Source organism: Schistocerca piceifrons, chromosome 2, assembly GCF_021461385.2.
Source record: "Schistocerca piceifrons isolate TAMUIC-IGC-003096 chromosome 2, iqSchPice1.1, whole genome shotgun sequence".
Taxonomy (NCBI): domain Eukaryota; kingdom Metazoa; phylum Arthropoda; class Insecta; order Orthoptera; family Acrididae; genus Schistocerca; species Schistocerca piceifrons.
Window position 1 is genome coordinate 185,746,769 of NC_060139.1, and position 23,956 is coordinate 185,770,724.

Sequence of the window (23,956 nt, forward strand, 5' to 3'; positions counted from 1 at the left end):
GTTATTGCTCAGTACCCAGTTAATCAGCATTGTGCAAAACTCAAATGTTATTGCCAGGATTTCTCGTGGCCAAGCACCAGTTGTTTCCTCCTCCTCCCCCCCCCCCCCCCCCCCCGCCCCCGCCCCCACCCTGTCCCCTGTCGCTCTCACTTTTTTCAAATTCAGAGGAAGCTTATTACCAGAAAACCAGTTAATAACGTTTTACAGAAGTATTACTTGTAATTTTCTGTTTTGATGCTGCTTTTTGTAGATTTGTAAAAATGTCTGACTAATGTTCAAAATTAAATGGATGGTTGTTCACAAAGAAAATTAAGCGGGCTATCATTGAACCTCGTGCGATGCCTTTCACAATTTCACAACAATAGATTAAGTAACTTCACTGTTTAAATTCCGTAATGTAAGTTTCTGTATCTGCTTACTTGAATGATAATGTCACTTGTTTTTGGGCCACAAGATTTTAACATATTTCTGGTATTATTGCCATCATCTATGTTTTTTATATTGTCTTTGTAGTTGATAGTTATTCTTGCTTTGAGTGGAATAAACAAAAACTTGAATTTTAAAAACTTGCTACATTTACTTATTTATTTATTCCTCCAGGAATCACCCCACAATGTTACAGGATTTGTCATCACAGTACAACGAAAATATATGCCTCAAAATATACATACACATAGGACACGCAAGTGAGTTTTCACAAGGGTAGTACAGGGCAGGTGCTCAGCCATGGCCTTGCTGTGGGAATCATCCCAGCATTTTCCTTAAATGATTTAGGAAAACTTAAATCACAGTGGGCAAAAAGCGCCAACTCCACCCTCCTGGGTATGAGGACTGTGTGTAACAACTGCACTGCCTCGTTCGGTTGATCCCTATTGTATAAGGGGTGCTCAAAAAGTTTCCATTTGAGGGTGTTGCTGTAGCATATATGCAACATAGCATTACTCCAGTGCAGGTATATAAGCACCAACATACGGACAAGAGAATATTGTGACATTTGTGTCTTTTTGACGTGCATGCAGTAAATGCAGAAACGTGAACTATGGAGTGGGTATGGGACAACATGTCTGTCCAAAACCACCATTGTGGAATAGTGCACAAAGTTAGTGCTCGTCACAATTTAATACAAAATGCCAGTCAATTTGGAACATATTGCAGGAGTTACGTAAACTCAAGTAGAAGACACTCGAGCACTCATCCTATAGCCCTGATCTCACGCAATTATCACTCCTACGGTACCTTAAAAAAGGCCTTAAAGGGTTGATGATTCCTGTTGGACGAGGATGTGCAGCAGGCAGCTACAGACTTTATGCACCAGGACACAGTGTTTTACCAAACTATGTCTTCAACCTGGTGTATGTGTGGGATGATTGCATCAAACAGCGATTTTGCCTGATTGGCATACCCATTCTGGACTGTAAGGCCTTGGAACTGAAACTTCATGATTGTACAGTGTTCATTTGCTCATACTCAAGTTACACTGGTAACCTGCTATACCCCTTGCACTCTCTCCAGTCAGTCAGGTATACTGACTCCAGATCCATAAGCAAGCTATTATAACCGAAGCACGTCTTCATGGAAACCACGTCAACGTACACCCCCCATCCCCCGCCCCCCTGCAAGATGAGTGATAGTTGAGTTCAGGAGAATGATGGGACAGAACTGTCACACATTATAGGTGTACATCTACAGCTACATCTACATGTACATGGATACTCTACAAATCACACTTTTAAGTGCATGGCAGGGGGCTCATCGAACCACCTTTACAATAATTCTCTGTTATTCCACTCTTGAACAGTGCGTGGAAAAAATGAACGCCTATATTAGTCCATGCAAGTTCTGACCTCTCGTATTTTATTATGATGATTGTTTCTCCCTATGTAGGTTGGCATCAATAAAATATTTTCACACTCGGAGAAGAGAGTTGGTGATTGAAATTTTGTGAGAAGATTCCACCGCAGCAAAAAATGCCTTTGTTTTATGGTGTCCAGGCCAAATCCTGTATCATGTCCGTGCCATTCCCTCACCTAATTCGTGACAATACATAATGTGCTGCTCTTCTTTGAATGTTGTCAATGTATTCTGGTAATCTTATCGGGTAAGGATCCCACACCCTGCAGCATAATCCAAAAGAGGGTGGACAAGTGTAATGTAGGCAGTCTCTTAAGTAGATCTGTTCTGCCAATAAAACACAGTCTTTGGTTTTCCTTCCCCACAACATTTTATATGTGCTCTGCCCATGATTGTAATTTCTAGGTATTCAGTCGAATCTACAGCCTTTAGATGAGACTGATTTATTGTGTAACCAATGTTTAACAGATTCCTTTTAACATTCGTGTGGGTGACCTCACACTTTTTGTTATTTAGGGTCAGTTGTCAGTTTTCACACAATTCAGATACATTTTCTAAATCTTGACATATATGCTTGTAAAGGCATTACATTGTGAATATGAATATGTATGTATTGTAATGTGACAGGATTTTGTAGTTGTACCCATTTGTTATGAACCCCTAATCTGAGTGTTATAAATATTGTTTAATTATGAAGTATGTTTTACTATCTTTTTAAACAGGTAAATTTTAATTACGTTTTCCAAACCTCTTGGGAATTTATTGTACAGTTCTATTCAATGATAGTAAATGTTGTTTTGAGTTTTTTTGTTTGTTTTTCTGTAGTAAATGTAAGTCCATACAGGCTTTTATCCCACGATTATGTGTAGAACTATAAGTGAAATACTTATTAATATTTTGCCTGTTAATTACGTCAGATAGGTAGATGTACTTACTTGGTACATTAAGAATACTTAGCGTTTTACAATAATTCTTTACAATGAACTAGGCTGCTACCTTAGTTATTGTTCTTACAGCCCTTATAAATGGAATGATAACTATGTCCATGTTTTCTATATTTGATCCCCAGAAAAGAATCACATAGATAAGAACTGAGTGTATGTATTATAAGAATAATAAGTCACGACAAGACATTGGTGTTATAAACTTATAATATAACCTTTGGAGCAGGGCACACTGAAGGTATTCTTTTTGCTAGCATATTTGCGTGTTCATTCCATGTTAATTGGCAATCAATATTCATCCAAAAAAAACTTTGTGTTTGTTATACAACGTATAGATTCATCATCTATACTTTATGTGACAGGGCTGTTTTCTCCCGGTATGCCGAAGCGCAAGCTCTTTGTCTTTTTTTTATGTTCACAGTCTATTACATTATGCTCAATTCTAAATGTATTTAGGATTTCTTTTGATTTCTCTAATAGGAGTTCTGATGTTTTATCAGTGACTATGATAATGCTGCCAGAGAACTTTTTCTCAATGTCTTGTGCTGTCAGAAACGCATTGATATATTAAGAAAGTAATGGGACACACAGCATTACTCTGAGGCACACTTATGTTTATGTTTATTGCCTGACTATTGTTTTTATTAAAAATTCATCATTGTCAGACATGTGAACTATCTCTATCTTTTGCATGCTGTCTTCTCGGTAAGACCTTAATACACGCAGTGCTCTGGCTTGTTTAGTAGATGGTCAGCAGTGTCAAAAGCCTTGGACCAGTCTAAGAATATGCTGGTGACGCACTAATCCTTGTCAAGAGCTTCAAGCACCATTATTGTCACTCTGTGCTAGTCAGTATTGTACTACTTCCACTTCGGAAACCAAATTGTGCTTTGTTAAAAAGGTTGTGTTTATTCATCTAACTCATTGGTCTATCTTTCATGATTGATTCAATTTTTTTAGAATGCTGACAGTAGAGAAACTGGCACGTAGCCTTTTGTATTCTCTGCATTACCTTTTTTTAGTAAGGTACATACTTTAAGTACTCAGGAAAAATACCTGAATTAAAGGACTCTTTTTTTGTTATGTTTGTTTGATGACACTGATATGCTGTGTTTATGCACATGCCTGCTGACTTATTATTCTGTACTGTCTGTTGTCTTCATGCCTTCAAGCTCTTTTATAGGAAGCAGCAGCATTGTGCTTGTTGTGTAATTCATTGTGGTGCCACATGTGTTTAAGAAAAATTTTTGTGAGTTCTCCAAAGCCCCAGAGAAATAGCCATTCGTCAGATTTGCCAATTCCTGAGATTTTCTGTTATTATAGCCCCATCTTTACTTTCTGTGTTATACATGTGTTGTTGCCTTTTCCAGTTACTCGTTTTATGACATCCTGTACCACTTTGCTTTTGCTTTCTGCAATATGTATTATTTCATTATTGAACTTCTTTTCCCAGCAAGCAATATCTTCCCATAAATCTTTTTGTACCTGTGATATTAATGTAGGAACTCTAGATTAGTGTAGCACTTTTGCAAAGAACTGAGAAATTTATCACATATTTTTGAGAAATTTATCGAATATTTTCCGTAGCAGCTGCTGTTGGAGTAGCAATGTGCAGAATTTAGAGAACTTAGAAACTGTATTGTTTTCCACATGCCTGCATCCTAGGTGTGATTTGCCAGTGCCCTGGAAAAAGTATATGTTTTATGTTCCAAGAAGATCTTTTGTCGGCCTCCTGTTTTGTGTGTTTTACCACATTTGTCTTTAGCTTTATTATCTAAAAGTAATGACCAGAGAGGCCAATATACTTTATAAATACTTTAAAGTTTTCGTAATTGATATCTGCAAGTACGTGGTCTAACATTGATGTTGAACTTTTTGATATCCTAGTAGCACTATTTGCCACCTGTGTCATACCAAAAGTGTTCAGAATGTCTAGGAAGATTTTACTAATGTTAGCCTCAGCACCTATGTTAATATTAATGTCCCCACATTTTATTATTTTAGTTTTGGGTCTGGGACCCCTTCCAGGACTTCAGCTGCAAGATATGTTGTTTTTAAGTAGGTACCATTTTGAAATGATAATAAAACAAATAGACTTTTGTAGCAGTTTATTTTTACATGAAAGCCTGTACTTTAATCTACTTTTCTAAGTAATTCCCACCAATGTTATGGCATTTACCATATCGTAGAACTAGCTGTGAAAACCATCCCCATGGAAATCTGCTGCCTGAGTGTAACATTCGATAATTTAAACAGTTTGATAAAGCATCCATTTCATGATGATGGGATCTTCAAATTTCAAAACAAATAATTTATTAAAATGAAATAAAATTCTCTAAGTGACCAAGGAAAGAATATTAGTAGCAATCCTAATAGCCTTGTGTGATGAATTAAGAGGGCCATCAGTTTCATTTCCTGGCTAATTAAATGTCGGACTACAAATTGAAAGGTCCAGATCTCTATCTTTGATCATCTTAGGATTTTTCCTTTACTTATCACTTCATTGACTTCTAGCAGTATTATGGTAAAGAGGAAAAAGCCAAGTTGCACCACAGTTCCGACCCCATGTTATACTATAGAAGCCCCTTTAAGTTGCTGGATAAGATTGTTAAAAGTCAGAGAAAAATAAGGGCATACCATCTCCAATACGGCCATTTGTAATTAAGCAATGTCCGTCAGTTCACCTGATGATGGCGACATGTATGATCGCCGAAATATTGTGCCCGTTGGACACTGTAGACCGGCAGCACACCCGTGGATATTTTGACAAGCAATGTTGTGTTGAAACCAGACTTAAGGTTGAGAACAACTTAATATAGTCTGCCTGACTCTTGAACAAACGAAAGAACAGTGATGGGATGGTACAGCGGTGGGTGAGAGCTTTTAAAGATGGCTGTATGAATGTGCATGGTGAGGAACAAAGTTGAAAACCAGTCATTACTGACATTTTGGTGCAGAAAGCTTATAAAAGAGTGACAGAGAACAGATGTTTTTCGATTTCAATGTTACGTGATGGGTTTTTTCAGTTGTCAGGAAGTGTGTGTTATGTGATTGTTACAGATTGTTTAAATTATCAAAAATTATTCCCAGGCGTCAGATTTTTATGAGGGTGGTTTTTAAAGCTGGATGTACAGTATGATAAATTCCTTAATAATGGTGAGAATTGCGTAGAAAAGCAGATTAAAGGACAAACTTCATGTAAACACAAAATTGGTAAGAAAAGTTTATTTGTTTTATTTTTATTTCAGGTAATTACTTACAAAACACATCTCATAATTTGTTGAAGGAAGTATACACATTTCTACTAGGTGCACATTACATGCACAGTAAGGTTAACTTCGTGTGGACATCTTGCTTTTTTGCTTCAGTGGCTGCCAGTTCAAAATATTTATCTGCCTACTTATGACTGATTTTCTCTGGCTTTAAAATGTGTGCTGCCTCTAATATAAATATGTGATCCTGCACGCTACGAGGTGGAAGTTGTGAAAAAATACAAATATATGAAATAACTGAAATGTAAAATATTGAATGTAAGGGAGGCTGTTGTTATCTGCTACATATTTACCTTCAAGGCTAGTATTCCCCAAAGTCATCAACGACTGTTGAGAAAATTGTCTCAAAATCATTTAAGATTTAAAAATTCTAAACCACAAAATATTAGTAAATGAGAATAGTAACATGATGGTTGAAGATATTAAGTTACATATCAGATGTCCAATTACGAAAGAAGCAGTTCAGACCAACTGCTATTTTGGTACTAGAGCTCAATGATTTACGTCTAAATGTTCCGGGACAAATCACTTTGCATACTGCAGTACATCTTGCAGTTGCAGATTCTAGCTAAATAGTTTACTTTTATTTCCAAAATATTCCACAACTGCAGTTAGTTATATTTGTGGCAACTTTATGATGTCTCACCTCTCTTTTGGTATCGAATAGAGAACTTTGTTAATTAGGAATGGTGATAGTAATATTGTTACGTTATGCACTATCTTATGCACACTATGTGTGGCGAGCACCAACTGGGAGTAATTGAAACTAAAATAGTAAGTTACTAAGAGAGAAGGAAATCAGCGACTTCCAATCGATAGTACTGAACTAAAGGAGTAAATTAGTCCAGGAGAAAATTTTTGATTTACCTCTGCAATAGATTTATTTACTCTGTTGCTGGTGGAGAGCACCATTGAAGAGTACGCTACTACATTAGTAACTTAAAGAGGAAAGGTCAAAATTTACTCCTAGGCAGTAGTAGGAGTAAAGTAAGAGAGTAAGGTGCAATCTTTAAGTTCTGTGTTTTAAGTGTCGAATTCTTTGTATTACCTGGACTATGAAGGATATATGGAGATGGAGAAAGAGGTGAACAGCCCAAGAATGAGGGTTTTAATGGAGAGAAGAGACCCATTTGTGATGTGTAGCGACAGTGATTTCAAACAGCGGCTGGGTTTCGTAAGGAATTTTTTCAGTTGCTGCTTGGTATGCTGGAGCCGTTACTGCAGCATAATTCTGATAGGAACCATGCTTTGCCTCCTAGGCTGCAACTTCTTAGTGGACTGCGAATCTTTCGCAGAGATACTTATCAAATCATAGCAGGGGATCTCTTTAATGTCCATCGTACTACTGCTGGAAGAGCTTTCAACGGTGTGATAAACAGTTTAATTGCCCTAAAGACACTGTATGTGTGCATGCCACAGAGCCAAGAAAATATATCAAAGAACAAAATGGAATTGTATCCAACTGGTGGATTACCAAATGTCATAGGTGTCATAGCTTGTGTACATAATATACCCACACTTTGTCCTTTTGGAGCACAAGCAGAACTATACAGAAATCGCAAAATTTCTTTTCTATCAATACAAAATCATCTGTGATGAAGATTTTGGTGTTCGGAAGAAACATTTTCAAATTCTCATTAAAACAGTGCAGTTGAAACCAAACAAGTGAGAGAATGTTCTGGTGGCTGCTGCAGTTCTACAGAACTTTGGAATAGAAGTTGGAGATGTGTTTCACCCTGATGTTGTGGAGGTGAATGACATTTAACAATATGCATTTCAGCCAGAATCAGATGCTGCAGGCCAAGCTGTCTGAAGGTCTATTAAACTTAATTACTTAAAATTGTACCTAGTTTGTTAGTAAAATTAGTGTAAAGTCTTTTCCTTTTTAAATGAATAAATAAGCCACCAGATTGTCACTACTGCAGCGAAAAGTGACTCATTTATTTATGTGTAATTTTATAGTTATGCTCTCTCTCTCTCTCTCTCTCTCTCTCTCTCTCTCTCTCTCTCTCTCCCTCTCCTTACTGCCCCCCCCCCCCCCACTCCACCCCCTAGGGAATAAACATTCTCATTGTATTTCTTAATTGAGAATTGAGTATACAAAGTCGTACAATGTTTTGATTATTTCTATAAGAAAACTTTTTTTAATATTGCAAACTTAGATAAATATTAGAATGTGTATTAACAAAAATTATTACTGATGATGAAATGATAAACGAAAATATTATGCCATACAAGAAACAAGAACACATTGACCATTTGAAAAAAATATCAAGAAAATAAAAGATGCTTTATTGATATGAATATATTCTTATTCATTCACAAAAATCCAAATTTCTCGAGCACATTGGCTGAAGAACTGGAACCTGAAGTTTGCTCCATTACGTTCTTGAACTTCTTCATAATTTCCATTTTAAGGTTACGCTTTCTTCTATGTTTTCTCTTTGTCCTTCTATTAACAAACATTTTTGCATTGTATTCCTCTTGTATTAAATGCATTTTAAAGGAATGAAGCTCGTCTGCTGTTTTCAACAACGCTTGGTTCTTCACTACAACTGCATGGTCTCTCTCTCTTTTGCTGGACGCATCATCTGATATGCTTCCACCAGACTGCAGGCCGAGGTTCATGACTATGGGATAAAGTTCCGCCTTCAGCAGTTTCATTGCTATGTTCAGAGCAGTTATCATCATCGAAGTTGCTTGAAAGTATCACATTATTTTCAGACAAGCCATTGTCGTTAACACCAGCTATACCCTCAAAAACTTGTGGGGTCATATCAACAACCATTTGGCTTATATCATCGATCTTCGTCTCACCTACTCCACCGCTAGTTTGAAACTGTTCTTGATTACATTTAGCTTTCGTTTTCTTTGCTTTCGATTCCTCATGTCCTTACAGATTACTTTAAGCTGATCTTGTGGTCTATGTGTAAAAGCTTCTGCGTTGTATTCAATGTGTACTTTTTCCCAAGCATCCTTTTTCCTTTTTAACATGATTACATTGTGCTTTTTAGATTCAATAGTAGTTTTGTACGTTTTCATTATTTCAGCAAACTGCTCATTTTTCATTTTCTGGCATGTTTTTTTTTAGCGTTTCCTGGCTACCTCCATGTTGCTGCTAGCTCGTATCTCAAAGTGCTGTTTAAATTAATACATGTCACCAACCAACAATGGATGTTGATAGCTGTAGGTGATGGTGTTAACAATAGATTCATCCATTAATAGCACTTTTTTTTTTTTTTTTTTTTTTTTTTTTTTTTTTTTTTTTTTTTTTTCGTAATACACAGATATTATCATTAATTAGTACAACAGCATTTAGATTTTCCAATTTTAATAATTCAATTCAATAATCCTTTCTGTTGTTGTTGTTGTAGTCTTCAGTCCTGAGACTGGTTTGATGCAGCTCTCCATGCTACTCTATCCTGTGCAAGCTTTTTCATCTCCCAGTACCTACTGCAACCTACATCCTTCTGAATCTGCTTAGTGTATTCATCTCTTGGTCTCCCTCTAAGATTTTTACCCTCCACGCTGCCCTCCAATACTAAATTGGTGATCCCTTGATGCCTCAGAACATGTCCTACCAACCGATCCCTTCTTCTGGTCAAGTTGTGCCACAAACTTCTCTTCTCCCCAATCCTGTTCAATACTTCCTCATTAGTTATGTGATCTACCCATCTAATCTTCAGCATTCTTCTGTAGCACCACATCTCGAAAGCTTCTATTCTCTTCTTGTCCAAACTATTTATCGTCCATGTTTCACTTCCATACATGGCTACACTCCACACGAATACTTTCAGAAATGACTTCCTGACACTTAAATCAATACTGGATGTTAACAAATTTCTCTTCTTCAGAAACGCTTTCCTTGCCATTGCCAACCTACATTTCATATCCTCTCTACTTCGACCATCATCAGTTATTTTGCTCCCCAAATAGCAAAACTCCTTTACTACTTTAAGTGTCTCATTTCCTAATCTACTTCCCTCAGCATCACCCGACTTAATTAGACTACATTCCATTATCCTTGATTTGCTTTTGTTGATGTTCATCTTATATCCTCCTTTCAAGACACTGTCCATTCCATTCAACTGCTCTTCCAAGTCCTTTGCTGTCTCTGACAGAATTACAATGTCATCGGCGAACCTCAAAGTTTTTATTTCTTCTCCATGAATTTTAATACCTACCCCGAATTTTTCTTTTGTTTCCTTTACTGCTTGCTCAATATACAGTTTGAACAACATCGGGGAGAGGCTACAACCCTGGCTTACTCCCTTCCCAACCACTGCTTCCCTTTCATGTCCCTCGGCTCTTATAACTGCCATCTGGTTTCTGTACAAATTGTAAATAGCCTTTCGCTCCCTGTATTTTACCCCTGCCACCTTCAGAATTTGAAAGAGAGTATTCCAGTCAACATTGTCAAAAGCTTTCTCTAAGTCTACAAATGCTAGAAACGTAGGTTTGCCTTTCCTTAATCTTTCTTCTAAGATAAGTCGTAAGGTCAGTATTGCCTCACGTGTTTCTACGGAATCCAAACTGATCTTCCCCGAGGTTGGCTTCTACTAGTTTTTCCATTCGTCTGTAAAGAATTCGTGTTGGTATTTTGCAGCTGTGACTTATTAAGCTGATAGTTCGGTAATTTTCACATCTGTCAACACCTGCTTTCTTTGGGATTGGAATTATTATATTCTTCTTGAAGTCTGAGGGTATTTCGCCTGTTTCATACATCTTGCTCACTAGATGGTAGAGTTTTGTCAGGACTGGCTCTCCCACGGCCTTCAGTAGTTCCAATGGAATATTGTCTACTCCGGGGGCCTTGTTTCGACTCAGGTCTTTCAGTGCTCTGTCAAACTCTTCACGCAGTATCGTATCTCCCATTTCATCTTCATCTACATCCTCTTCCATTTCCATAATATTGTCCTCAAGTACATCACCCTTGTATAGACCCTCTATATACTCCTTCCATCTTTCTGCTTTCCCTTCTTTGCTTAGAACTGGGTTTCCATCTGAGCTCTTGATATTCATACAAGTCGTTCTCTTATCTCCAAAGGTCTCTTTAATTTTCCTGTAGGCGGTATCTATCTTACCCCTAGTGAGATAGGCCTCTACATCCTTACATTTGTTCTCTAGCCATCCCTGTTTAGCCATTTTGCACTTCCTGTCGATCTCATTTTTGAGACGTTTGTATTCCTTTTTGCCTGTTTCACTTACTGCATTTTTATATTTTCTCCTTTCATCAATTAAATTCAATATTTCTTCTGTTACCCAAGGATTTCTACTAGCCCTCGTCTTTTTACCTACTTGATCCTCTGCTGCCTTCACTACTTCATCCCTCAAAGCTACCCATTCTTCTTCTACTGTATTTATTTCCCCCATTCCTGTCAATTGCTCCCTTATGCTCTCCCTGAATCTCTGTACAACCTCTGGTTCTTTCAGTTTATCCAGGTCCCATCTCCTTAAATTCCCACCTTTTTGCAGTTTTTTCAGTTTTAATCTACAGGTCATAACCAATAGATTGTGGTCAGAGTCCACATCTGCCCCTGGAAATGTCTTACAATTTAAAACCTGGATCCTAAATCTCTGTCTTACCATTATATAATCTATCTGATACCTTTTAGTATCTCCAGGGTTCTTCCATGTATACAACCTTCTTTCATGATTCTTAAACCAAGTGTTAGTTACGATTATGTTGTGCTCTGTGCAAAATTCGACCAGGCGGCTTCCTCTTTCATTTCTGTCCCCCAATCCATATTCACCTACTATGTTTCCTTCTCTCCCTTTTCCTACACTCGAATTCCAGTCACCCATGACTATTAAATTTTCGTTTCCCTTCACTACCTGAATAATTTCTTTTATTTCATCATACATTTCTTCAATTTCTTCGTCATCTGCAGAGCTAGTTGGCATATAAACTTGTACTAGTGTAGTAGGTGTGGGCTTCGTATCTATCTTGGCCACAATAATGCGTTCACTATGCTGTTTGTAGTAGCTTACCCGCATTCCTATTTTCCTATTCATTATTAAACCTACTCCTGCATTACCCCTATTTGATTTTGTGTTTATAACCCTGTAGTCACCTGACCAGAAGTCTTGTTCCTCCTGCCACCAAACTTCACTAATTCCCACTATATCTAACTTCAACCTATCCATTTCCCTTTTTAAATTTTCTAACCTACCTGCCCGATTAAGGGATCTGACATTCCACGCTCCGATCCGTAGAACGCCAGTTTTCTTTCTCCTGATAACGACATCCTCTTGAGTAGTCCCCGCCCGGAGATCCGAATGGGGGACTATTTTACCTCCGGAATATTTTACCCAAGAGGACGCCATCATCATCTAACCATACAGTAAAGCTGCATGCCCTCGGGAAAAATTATGGCTGTAGTTTCCCCTTGCTTTTAGCCGTTCGCAGTACCAGCACAGCAAGGCCGTTTTGGTTATTGTTACAAGGCCAGATCAGTCAATCATCCAGACTGTTGCCCTTGCAACTACTGAAAAGGCTGCTGCCCCTCTTCAGGAACCACACGTTTGTCTGGCCTCTCAACAGATACCCCTCCGTTGTGGTTGCACCTACGGTACGGCTATCTGTATCGCTGAGGCACGCAAGCCTCCCCACCAACGGCAAGGTCCATGGTTCATGGGGGGGGAATCCTTTCTAGTGTCTAAAATTATAGCAGTGAACATAAGTTACGCAAAAGGTGATGCAATGTCTGCTGACAATCAATATTTTCAGAGAGGGAATGTAATGCAAATGTCAGCAGTGTGCAGAAGTGGCTTACTTCTTTAGTAAAAAGGCATTACTACTTTAGTTACAACTGAAGAAGTAAATAGAATTGAGCTCTCCAACAGCAACTAAAAGAGTGTATTACTACAGAAGTAATTTACTAAAGTAGTCCAGACTAAAGAGGTAAGAGTTTCTACAAGAGTAACGTATACTACTCTGGTGCTTACCACCCTAAGTGTTGATAGTTATTTGTTCATTGTAATTGTGTTGTCAACACATTGGTTATATGATCAATGGATCAACATTACACACATTGGCCGTATGACATGTGGTTTATATTTAATTTGATGATGGGATATTCAAATTTTGAAACCAGCACTTTATTAAAATTAAATAAAATACTCATAGTGACCACAGACAATATTCTTTGCAATCCTAGTAACATTGTGCGATGACTTCAGAGGGCCATCAGTTCCATTCTCTGACTAAGTGTGTGTCGGACTACAGATCAAAAGGTCCTCTGTCCTCGATCAGTCTTAGGATTTTTTCTGTTACTTGACACTTCATTCATTTCTAGCGGTGGTATGGTAAAGTGAGGCAAACCATGTGGCACCAAATTTCAGACCCCATGTCATACCATAGAGCCCCCATTAAGTTGCTGGATAAGACTGTTAAAAGTCAGAGAAAGATAAGGGCACACTGCCTCCGATATGACCATTCTTAATAAAGCACTGTTGTGTTCTTGAGAACAACTTAAAATTGTCTGCCTGATTCTTGAAATTAACAAATAAAAGATATCTCATGTATCTAACCCCCAAGGTGTAGACAATTATAGGTATGTCTTTGTATATACCCACTGATATGATACCTCACAGCTGTCCGAGGGAATCCAGACAGCTTTACCTGCTTTACAACAGTGCTAACCCAAGGTTGATCTTAGTACATTTTCACCTCCAGAAAATCAACATTAGTGTGTTCAGTACCAACTCTTATTTTATGTTTTACCAGGTTCCCCCAGTTATCGCTACCAGGTCTCTGCTGAAATGTTTACACATTCATCCAAAAGTTTTATTATCTAGGTTAATTCAATTGTTTTCCAATTTTTCTGGCCTAATTTAAAATTCTGTGGAAGATTCTCGCTTAACATCCTGTGTTTCTTCCCCACTGCTGTTGTCTGTACAAAAACGTATTAAAAAATTTTCACCAACTAAACCATGGCAATATGCAGGCTGCGTGGTGGAGGATGAGAGAGAAAAATAGAAAGGGGAGGGGGGACATGACAGAAAGGAATAAGGTGGAATTTTCTCTTTATTGTTTCAATTATGGCATTAGTTTTTTTCACACATCTAAAAAACAAAAAATTGACATTTTGGATTGGGCGAGGAATAGTTGGAATTGAACACTTAAAAGTTGTAAACAAGGAAAGAATGTTACTTCTAGCCCTCAGTAAACTCAGAAAAAGTAAAACCAAACACCATTTTGAATTATTTTGAAATAATAGGGCTACAATAAAATTATCTGTTATGTGCAGGTATTTAAAAAAAGAATATGACCTTAGTGTTGATCTTTTCATCACATCAAGCACCATATAAATGTTGCTACACTTAAGAAGTAATGGTAAAAAATAAAATTTCAGTAAAATACGATAATATAGTTTCAAACTCATTGGTTTTTTAGTTTTATTTTTGGTGTATAATAATACTTCTGATTTTTATTTACGTTTGCTGATCTTCGTAAAATAAAATTTATCTGAACTGGAACTTTGTATAAACTTGTTGATATTTCACTGATGTGAACTATGTGGCAAAAATTTCACGACAAGAGAAATTACTTGGTGTGAAAGGAGGAAGTACTGCCCTTACCTTCCTGTGATTGAAAAAACAGATTTTACTCCTGTCATGTCACAAAAAATTGACATTTTGGATTGGGCGAGGAATAGTTGGAATTGAACACTTAAAAGTTGTAAACAAGGAAAGAATGTTACTTCTAGCCCTCAGTAAACTCAGAAAAAGTAAAACCAAACACCATTTTGAATTATTTTGAAATAATAGGGCTACAATAAAATTATCTGTTATGTGACAGGTATTTAAAAAAAGAATATGACCTTAGTGTTGATCTTTTCATCACATCAAGCACCATATAAATGTTGCTACACTTAAGAAGTAATGGTAAAAAATAAAATTTCAGTAAAATACGATAATATAGTTTCAAACTCATTGGTTTTTTAGTTTTATTTTTGGTGTATAATAATACTTCTGATTTTTATTTACGTTTGCTGATCTTCGTAAAATAAAATTTATCTGAACTGGAACTTTGTATAAACTTGTTGATATTTCACTGATGTGACCTATGTGGCAAAAATTTCACGACAAGAGAAATTACTTGGTGTGAAAGGAGGAAGTACTGCCCTTACCTTCCTGTGATTGAAAAAACAGATTTTACTCCTGTCATACAGTGGATTTTGATAACCATGTTGTTGATTATTTCAGAAACTGCTGGGAAAAAAATGCAAAACCCTCAATGACTGTGTCCAATGGCACCAGGGTATAATATGTAAAGGATGCAGCAGCGTTCATAGCATAATTTGACTTGCATAGTACAATGACATACTGCAGGAATGCACGCCAACTCGTGCTGCATTCATGCACTAATGAGCTGCCATTTCGAGTGTGACAGTGATATGGAGCGGTGGAGTGCACAGCATTAGTGGAGTGCACAGCATCGTGCCTTTGCTGTTGAAAGTTATTTCAAGAATAAAGACTCTGTTATTGCTACCCAGCATCTATTTCGGCACCATTTCAACTTGGACATCATGGGAAAATTTCAGGTGGAAGGACCATTGTGAGATGGGTACGTGCATTTTGAACAACAGGTTCTGTTTGCAATGGCAAACAGGGAAGAAGTGAAATAACTGTGCAGACAACAGAAGCCATGGAAAATGTTCGTGCTGCACTATTGCGTAGCCCAAACAGGTCTGCTTGTTGTCATGCGCAAACTGTGCATTTGCCCGATTGGTCTTTCAGGAGAATATTGCACGAAGATCTCCATTTTCACCCATATAAGCTGCAGATTGTTCAGGAAATTAGGCCTTGTGATTGGGTTTTAAGCGAAACATTCTGCTTAACCATGCGTGATCTTCACCAAAATCCACGATTGTTGCACACCATCCCGATGTCAGATGAAGCTCATTTCAAGTTATGTGGTTCGGTGAATAAACAGAATATGCGTTATTGGAGTGATGTAAACCCACATGAACTGCGCATCAAGCCCTTACATAGTTCGCATATCACAGTGTGGTGTGGAGTTGCTTCCTTTGCGATTATTGGCCCTTACTTCTCTGAGGATGACAGCAGTGTGGCTGTAACTGTCACCAGTGAACACTTCCTAAAGATGCTTCAAGACTTCATTCTTCCCCAATTAGGTACGGTCGATGTGGATGTGGAACAATTATGGTTTCAACAAGACGGAGTGACCTCGCACACAGCCAGATTTTGCTTGGATTTCTTTCGACAGACATTTCCCGGTAGAGTAATTTCCCATTTTGGTGACATTTCCTAGCCGCCTCGCTCACCTGACCTTTCATGTGCATACTTTTTCCTTTGGGGCTACCTGAAGCAAGAAGTGTTCCGAACACATTGTGCCACCATTCGTGAGTTGAAGGATCGCATCAAAACTGCCGTCAGCTATTCCCCATGGAATATTTTATGCCGAGTTATGGAAAGCTTCCAACGCTGCCTAGATGAATGTGTTGCGCAGAGGGTGCATCATTTGACTGGAGTCATATTCAAAAAGTAATCCACGCAATGGACAGCGACTTACACATTAGTCAATGGCATACCTTTAACTATTAATTGACATAAGAGGTAAAAAATAAATTATAGTTATTGCCTGATGGTGTGTTTTTCATATCCTACTATGACCGCTGCTGCACCCTGTACATACTAAGGTGTTGTAGAGACATTTGCCACAGACACTGGCAATCATACAGTGCTGCGGACGCTCTCTGTGTGCCCTCTGTTTTGACTCTAGAGGGCTATCTTGTGTGTCCTCTGTTTTGTCTCTGCAGGCAGTAACTGTTTCTGAGTTAGGTGAACAGTATACAGCATCCATTCTACCATACAACTGTGCACTGCTGACAAGTATGTACTCCTGCTGAACAACTTTAGCCATTTGAACAGATTCACAAAATGTGCCTGCGGTAACCAAAATGGACATACCGACTGGTTGCCTCACCTATTGGACACAGTGTATCGTGTGTTGTCACTTCTCACAAAAGTGGTCTGTGGAACTTTACCATACCCATAGACAAGGTTCTGGACACCCACATAGTGTGGATGCACATCGAGATTGATGCAGTGTTAGAACAACAGTTGCCAATCGAATGTCATCCATGGAAGAGGTGTGGGCACATGTTGCAACTGATGAATCCCAAGGACCATTGGGAACTGCCTGTTCATAACAGGACTAAGATCACATGTGCGTATGGGCAAGCTGCCACTGACAGCATGACATTGCCAAGCACTGCAATTCTGGTCTCATGAAAGTATTCACTGGAGAGTGGAATGATTCTCAGTTGTCTTCAGTGATGAGAGTAGATTCTCTTTGTGTGAGAATGATGAACATGCATGTGTATGATGTAGACCTGATGAGCAGCTAATTCCGGAGTGTACTCGCCTGCGACAGATAGGTCCCCCACCATGCTTCATATTATAGGGAGCCATCAGTTACAATTTGCGGTCATATTTTGTGTTTCAACAGGGTAAAGTTACCAGTGCCTGCTGAATTACACACGTTGTTATCCCCATTCTACTGGCCTTTTTTTGACAGGGCGGTGATGTGCTTTTTCAGCAGGACAGTGCACATTCGCATATGATTGCTGCAGTGCAATGTACTCTTCTTGGTGTACACAACTGCTCTGGCCAGCATGATCACCAAATCTCACACCAATTGAACAGGTACGGGACATGGTGAAATGGGAACTTATTCACTTTCCAGAACCTCTAAGAATTACTGCTGAATTGCAACAAAAGGTGTGAAATGTTTGGGGATAGTCAACCGCATGGTTGTCTGAGAATACGTGTTGGCATTGCTGCCAGAGGATGGTCCATTGTGTTTCAGTGCAACTGTTTGGGCCCCCTGTGCTGTGGCAAATGTGTTTCACTTGGTCTGTATTTGTTGTCATATACTCATACAATAATGAACTATCTGTCACATCACTTGTCAATAAAATAGCCTTGTCCTTGAGGGTGTTGCAGTTCTATTCTGGCAGTGTAGATACCCCAAAGTGCTACAGATGACATACTAATGTAAGTAACTTCAGAGGTTTCTTATCCTGTTCACTTAATTGTGCTCCTGGGTTTTAGCAGTAATGTTCCCATATTTATGCTACAATCTGCTGCTGTTAGAGTAACATCTGTGTTCTTTATAGAAAAAGTTCCAACCTTGTTAATGTCAAGAAGTCTTCATGAAAGAACAGAGAAGTGTTTATTTACCAATTTCTGAAAGACAGATACATAGATTTACAAATATGGCAAGCTCTCTGACTTTCAGAGTGTTTAATTTCTGTAAGTAACTGTTGATACTTCACCTTTCTGATCAAACTGAATTTTTAATTTTATTTGTCATTCAGCCCTGCTGTTGTTATTGCTGCTTTGTTATGTATTAAATAAAATCCCTGTCTTCTATTGCAAACATTGTCAATATTCATTATGTTGTATAACTTTGGAATACATTCATTTATGAGGAAGTGTTAGTCTCCCTATTGCCCGTAGTAAGGTACTTAAATTTGTTTTATGTGAGAGTGTAAAATATTGTTTTGACTTGTCAGTATGTTTTTCTTTCTCAGAAACATTGCTCAGAAGTGAATTTGGTGGAAGCATTCCGTATGAGTCCTCCCAACTTTTCTGGTGCACTGAATGTGGCAAATCATTCTCTCACCCAGATTCACTGTCTCACCACAAACGCTCTCACCAAGGACATACAGTGTGCCCAGTTTGCCACAAAGTATTCAGCCGAGTGTACAACATGAAATTGCACCTATCAGCTGTGCATTACAAGTTGTTTAGTGGACAAACATGAAATTAACTTGGACAAACATGAAATTAACTGTATTTCATGTCTATGTATCTTGACCTTGAATGTATTGCTGAATTTTTTGTTTCTAATTACATATGTATAAATATTCTAATGTTTCAAAAATTATTAAATTCTTTTGTACAATTATAATGAAAAGCACAAAATTGTGGATGTTCTGCATCATTAATTTGTACTGGTTTTCGACGTACAAAGCCATCGCAGATTATCTGCCTATCATCGTCATAGAGGATACATTACTGGTGAACAACATTGAAAATGAAACTTCCTAGCAAATCTTTAATTCAGGGTCTTAGCCCGTGAAATGCAAAGGTCCTGAGTCCAAGTGTTGAAGCTAAACAGTAAATTTATGTAAAGGGAACAAACCAGAAAAAAATTAAGTTTTTTTTTGGAGGGGGGTCCTAACATCATTAACATAGAATTACACTCATAGAAGAGAGAATGTGTATGCAGTGAAACAATGTACTCATCTATGTAACAATTTAAAGTAAATTAACAGTCTCAGTCAAATCAAATAAATATTACACAAGAGTATTGAATTATAACTTGAAGAGGTACTACACAACACATGAAAGGTGATGCAGAGACAGATAAAAGATAGAATTGCTAACAGCTAAATTCTGTATTATTTTTATGAAGAAATGCTTCCATTGTAGAGAATATGTACAATAAAACAACAGAATATATGTAACAGTCCATGTGAGAAGAATTGGAGAAATGCCTTAGTGAACTAGAGGCAGGAGGAAGTACTAAAACTGTGTTCATTAATATTAATGAGGATTGTGTTTGTTGATCTTTAGGGCTTCCAAGAGATTCAGTTCTTGCTCTTGGATATGTGGAGGACATATGACTGGCCGATAGCTGTTACCTTCACTCAGTACGTGCTCAGCAAATTTGAAGTCAGAATTCTGCAACACATGTTCAGCAAATTTAGCTGCCATGTCTCAGCCTGACTGACCAATAGAAAACGTATCACAGTCAAGACATGTATTTTATTTACACCACTGTTTGACTAGTAATTGTGCCTAATCTTTGCTATCAAAAATGTACTGAGCTGTAGTGTTCCTCCAGTAGTAGGAAACTATCTAGCTGCAGGATTTCAGTGTTTCAGCTGATGTATCTTCTCTAAAAATTTGACTGGGAGAACATTACTTTTTCTGAAGATTCTTTTACCACCTACCATACTAATATTTGTACTTTAGTTGTGACTCCATTATGTCACGCATTAGAGGAAGTTCTGGTTTTACAAAATGTGAAATTGATATTTCTGTTGACATGAAACCAATCTTCAAAGTGAACGGGTACAGTTGCTACCCAATTTCCCTTGATAAAATTATTGACTGTGGCTGTGAATAATAATTTTGTTGGAAATCCAAGATTTATACAATATAAATATGTTAAGAAAAAAGTTTTTGCTATTATGTATTGAAAGCAGTTTTGGTTGTACAAAAAGCTTTAGCAGTACCATTTAAACTGTGGATAACTGTGTGCCATAGGAAACTTAAAGTGGTGTTTTTCATACAGCAGTGAATGTGTGTTTGGTAGAAAATGTTTTTGTATGATACTGTAGTATCAACACTCTTCCTGCAGCTTTGGTTGTTACATTATGAAATGTATGTGGGGTTCAGTAAACTTTATTTAATTTATTATTGGAAATTGATTCTTGGACTTTACTTGCCTGCTGTCTGCTGAACAATCAGGAATTTTCAGTCAACTGCTGCTTTGAATGATTCTGTTTCTGTGGTGCTTTCATGTTGTTGAACAAACTTGACTCTCTCATAATCAAAGAAGTTGAATAAATTTTTTAAAAAAAATCCTTTCCTTCACTAAATATAAAAACCAACTACATTCATGACTTTTTAACACTATTAGATGTTCTGTTCAAGGTAAAATGTGAAACTGGGCATCAGATTCCTTAGCTGCCTTTTTTGCTCTCCATTGTATTGTGAATTAAATGCTCATGCAATTCATTGTTATGGCCAAGTGCCTGAAAGATTCAGATCAGCTTTGGGTAGAACAGTTTTAAAAAGCCCAGGGAATTGGAATTACTCCTGGCACAGATTTATGTGTACAGAAAATGCCGATTTACATATTGAATTTATTTTGTTGCAAACTAATATCATTCTGTTTAATAAAATACTGTTGCTCCTAATGTGTTCATGTAAACCTCTAGCTTCAGAATCAGAAGAGTATCTTATCTGTCTTATTTTTCCAATTTTTTCCACAACCCTTTATACAGAAAACTGTAAATTGCTAAATTTCTCTAGTGCAGCATCACAAGTTTTCCTACAAGAAATACAATTACTGGAGTGAAATCTATTTATTGAATCTGAGATTTTGATACTTTCATCACTAACTGTGGAAAAATTATTCCAAATCATGAAGGGACAATACATTAGTACATATCCAGTGACAGTGATTGTACAGCACCAGCTGTATTAATTTAGTTCATATTAGCATAGTAAAAACAGCACTTGGAAGAAAATTTTTTTACTGTAATGGCTGCTGGAATTTGATGATAGGAAATTCCAAATCATGACATAAGCTCAACCACACTACTGTTGAAGTGAAGCTGTCCTAATCAGAAGGTTTTACTGATGACCTCCACACATAAGCTAGACTTGATGTTCAAATTAATCCAATGGATGGTTGAGTGAATTAAATGGTAGGTTTTGATTAATGAACAGTCCACAATCAGTGAGTGTCTCATTATTCTGCCCTCATTGTCACATTCAATAGGATCATCAGTGATTTGACTGTTGCAGATTGCCTGTGTATTTTGGGTTGACTTTTCTCCTAGCTTTTTTCCCACCATAGAATTTGAAGCATATAAATTTAGTCAAGTGTCATTCTTGCAACCCTATTTCCCTTTTCTGGTCACACTTCATACTGGTATTCTTTTTGTTGTGATGTTACAGTTTATAAATATCCTGGACAGATTATCACAGCAAAGTAGCTGTAGTAAATATATTGAGGTGCACATTAAATTAAACTTTTAACAAACATTTAGTTTGTCATGAGAACTAACATGTTTTCCATTAACACTGGGTGTCACTATTGCAGATATATTCATAGTGAGAGATTCTGCAATGATAATGAAACTTAAAATTTATGCTTCATTTCATTATCTCATTTGCACATTTATTTTTATATGATTAGTTCCAAGCAATATTTGATCATCTCCAGATCTGTGTAGGTGTGTAAGCAACCCATCATATCGATATGGAACACCACATCAGATGTGGATACAAAAAGCTATTCATCATAAAAATAAATGTACAAACAAGATTGTGCAATAAAGGATAAATTTTAAAATGTTAGGTGTCACATGACACTCCCCACAACCCATCTTTGTTTGGACATGCTCTCTATACAGAACAGCAACAGAATTGCAAAGTCTTCAGAAACACTGGAAATAAAGTATCTGATAATTTGTATGAGGGACGCCTTGATATTTGCCGTTTGTCAATATGCAGCCCACTTCCAAACATGCATTATAAATGAATGAGGAAAAGTCTGTTCATATAGCAGAGATGCTGATGCACCGATAGGCACAACAAAAGACTGTCACAATATAGGCTTTTGGCCAACAAGACCTTTGTCGAAATTAGACAACAGCCACACTCACTAACACACACACACACACACACACACACACACACACACACACACACACACACACACACACAGCAGCCTCTGGCAGCTGAAGCGACACTGCGAGCAACAGCAGCAGTGCATGATGGGAGTGGCAATTGGGTGGGGATAAGGAGGAGGCTGTGGTGGGGATGGGGAGAGAGAGCAGGGTGGGGTGGGGGACCGTGAAGTGCTGCTGGGGAGCACCCCGAGGTGGAGAGAGAGTAGGGCAGCTAGGTGCAGTTGGAATTCTAGACGGAGGGCAGAGAAGAGGTGAGTTGGGTGGGTGGGGGGTTGGGTAGCAGAAAAGAAGAGAAGTAAAAAGACAGGGTGCATTGGTGGAAAGAGGGCTGTGTAGTGCTGGAATGGGAACAGGGAAGGGGCTGGATGGGTGAGAAAAATGACTAATGAAGGTTGAGGCCAGGAGGGCTACGGGAATGTATGATATATTTCAGGGAGAGTTCCCACCTGCGCAATTCAGAAAATCTGGTGTTGGTGGGAAGGGTCCATATGGCACAGGTTGTGGAACAGTCATTGAAATGAAGGATGTCTTGTTGGGCAGTGTGCTCAGCAACAGGGTAGTCTACTTGTTTCCTGGCCAAGTTTGTCTGTAACTATTCATGCGGACAGACAGCTTGTTGGTTTCATCCCACATAGTATACAGCATAGTGGTTGCAGCTTGGCTCATAGATTATGTGATTGGTTTCACAGGTAGCTCTGCCTTTAATGGGATAGGTGAAGTTTGTGACTGGACTGGAGTAGGTGTTGGTTGGAGAATGTACCGAAAAGGTCTTGCATCTAGGTCTGTTACAGAAATATGAGGCATGAGGTAAGGGGTTTGGAGCAAGGGTTGTGTAGGGATGGATGAGTATATTGTGTAGATTCGGTGGATGGCAAAATACCACTGTGGGAGGGTTGGGAAGGATAGTGGGCAGGACATTTCTCATTTCAGGGCACAACAAGAGGTAGTCAGAACCCTGTGGAGAATGTAATTCAGTTGCTCCAGCCCTGGGTGGTCCTGAGATACGAGGGGAATGTTCCCCTGTGGCCAGACGGAGAGACTTTGAGATTGTGGGAGACTGGAAAGGTAAGGCATGGGAGATTTGTTTTTTTGCAAGGTTGAGAGGATAATTACAGTCAGTGAAGGCCTCAGGGACACCCTTGGTATGTTTTGAAAGGGACCACTCGTCACTGCTCAACCAAGGGTGGCTATGCTGTATGGAATGGACTTCTTTGGTATGGAACGGGTGGCAACTGTTGAAGTTGAGGTATTGCATGTGGTTAGTGCGTTTGATATGGACTGTGGTACCGATATTGCCATCTTTGAGGTGGAAGTCAACATCTAGGAAGATGGTTTGTCGGGTTGAGTAGGACCCGGTGAACCAAATGGGGGAGAAGCTGTTGAGGTTCTGGAGGAATGAGGATAGAATGTCCTCACCCTC

General features: G+C 38.2%; 1 protein-coding gene across 9 annotated transcripts in view; it reads left to right on the top strand.

Annotated features, from left to right (window-relative positions):
• LOC124773262 (protein bric-a-brac 2-like) overlaps positions 1-23,956 on the top strand; it is a 533,990-nt gene that overhangs the window by 191,400 nt on the left and 318,634 nt on the right. Inside the window, exon 7 of one of the 9 annotated variants that reach the window (XM_047249391.1) lies at positions 18,634-18,920. The exons of the other annotated variants lie outside the window; for them this stretch is intronic. Coding sequence (XP_047105347.1) covers positions 18,634-18,866 — 233 coding nt within the window. The 3' untranslated portion in view covers positions 18,867-18,920. Of the gene's footprint in view, positions 1-18,633; positions 18,921-23,956 lie in introns of those variants that run through there. 9 annotated transcript variants of the gene reach the window in all.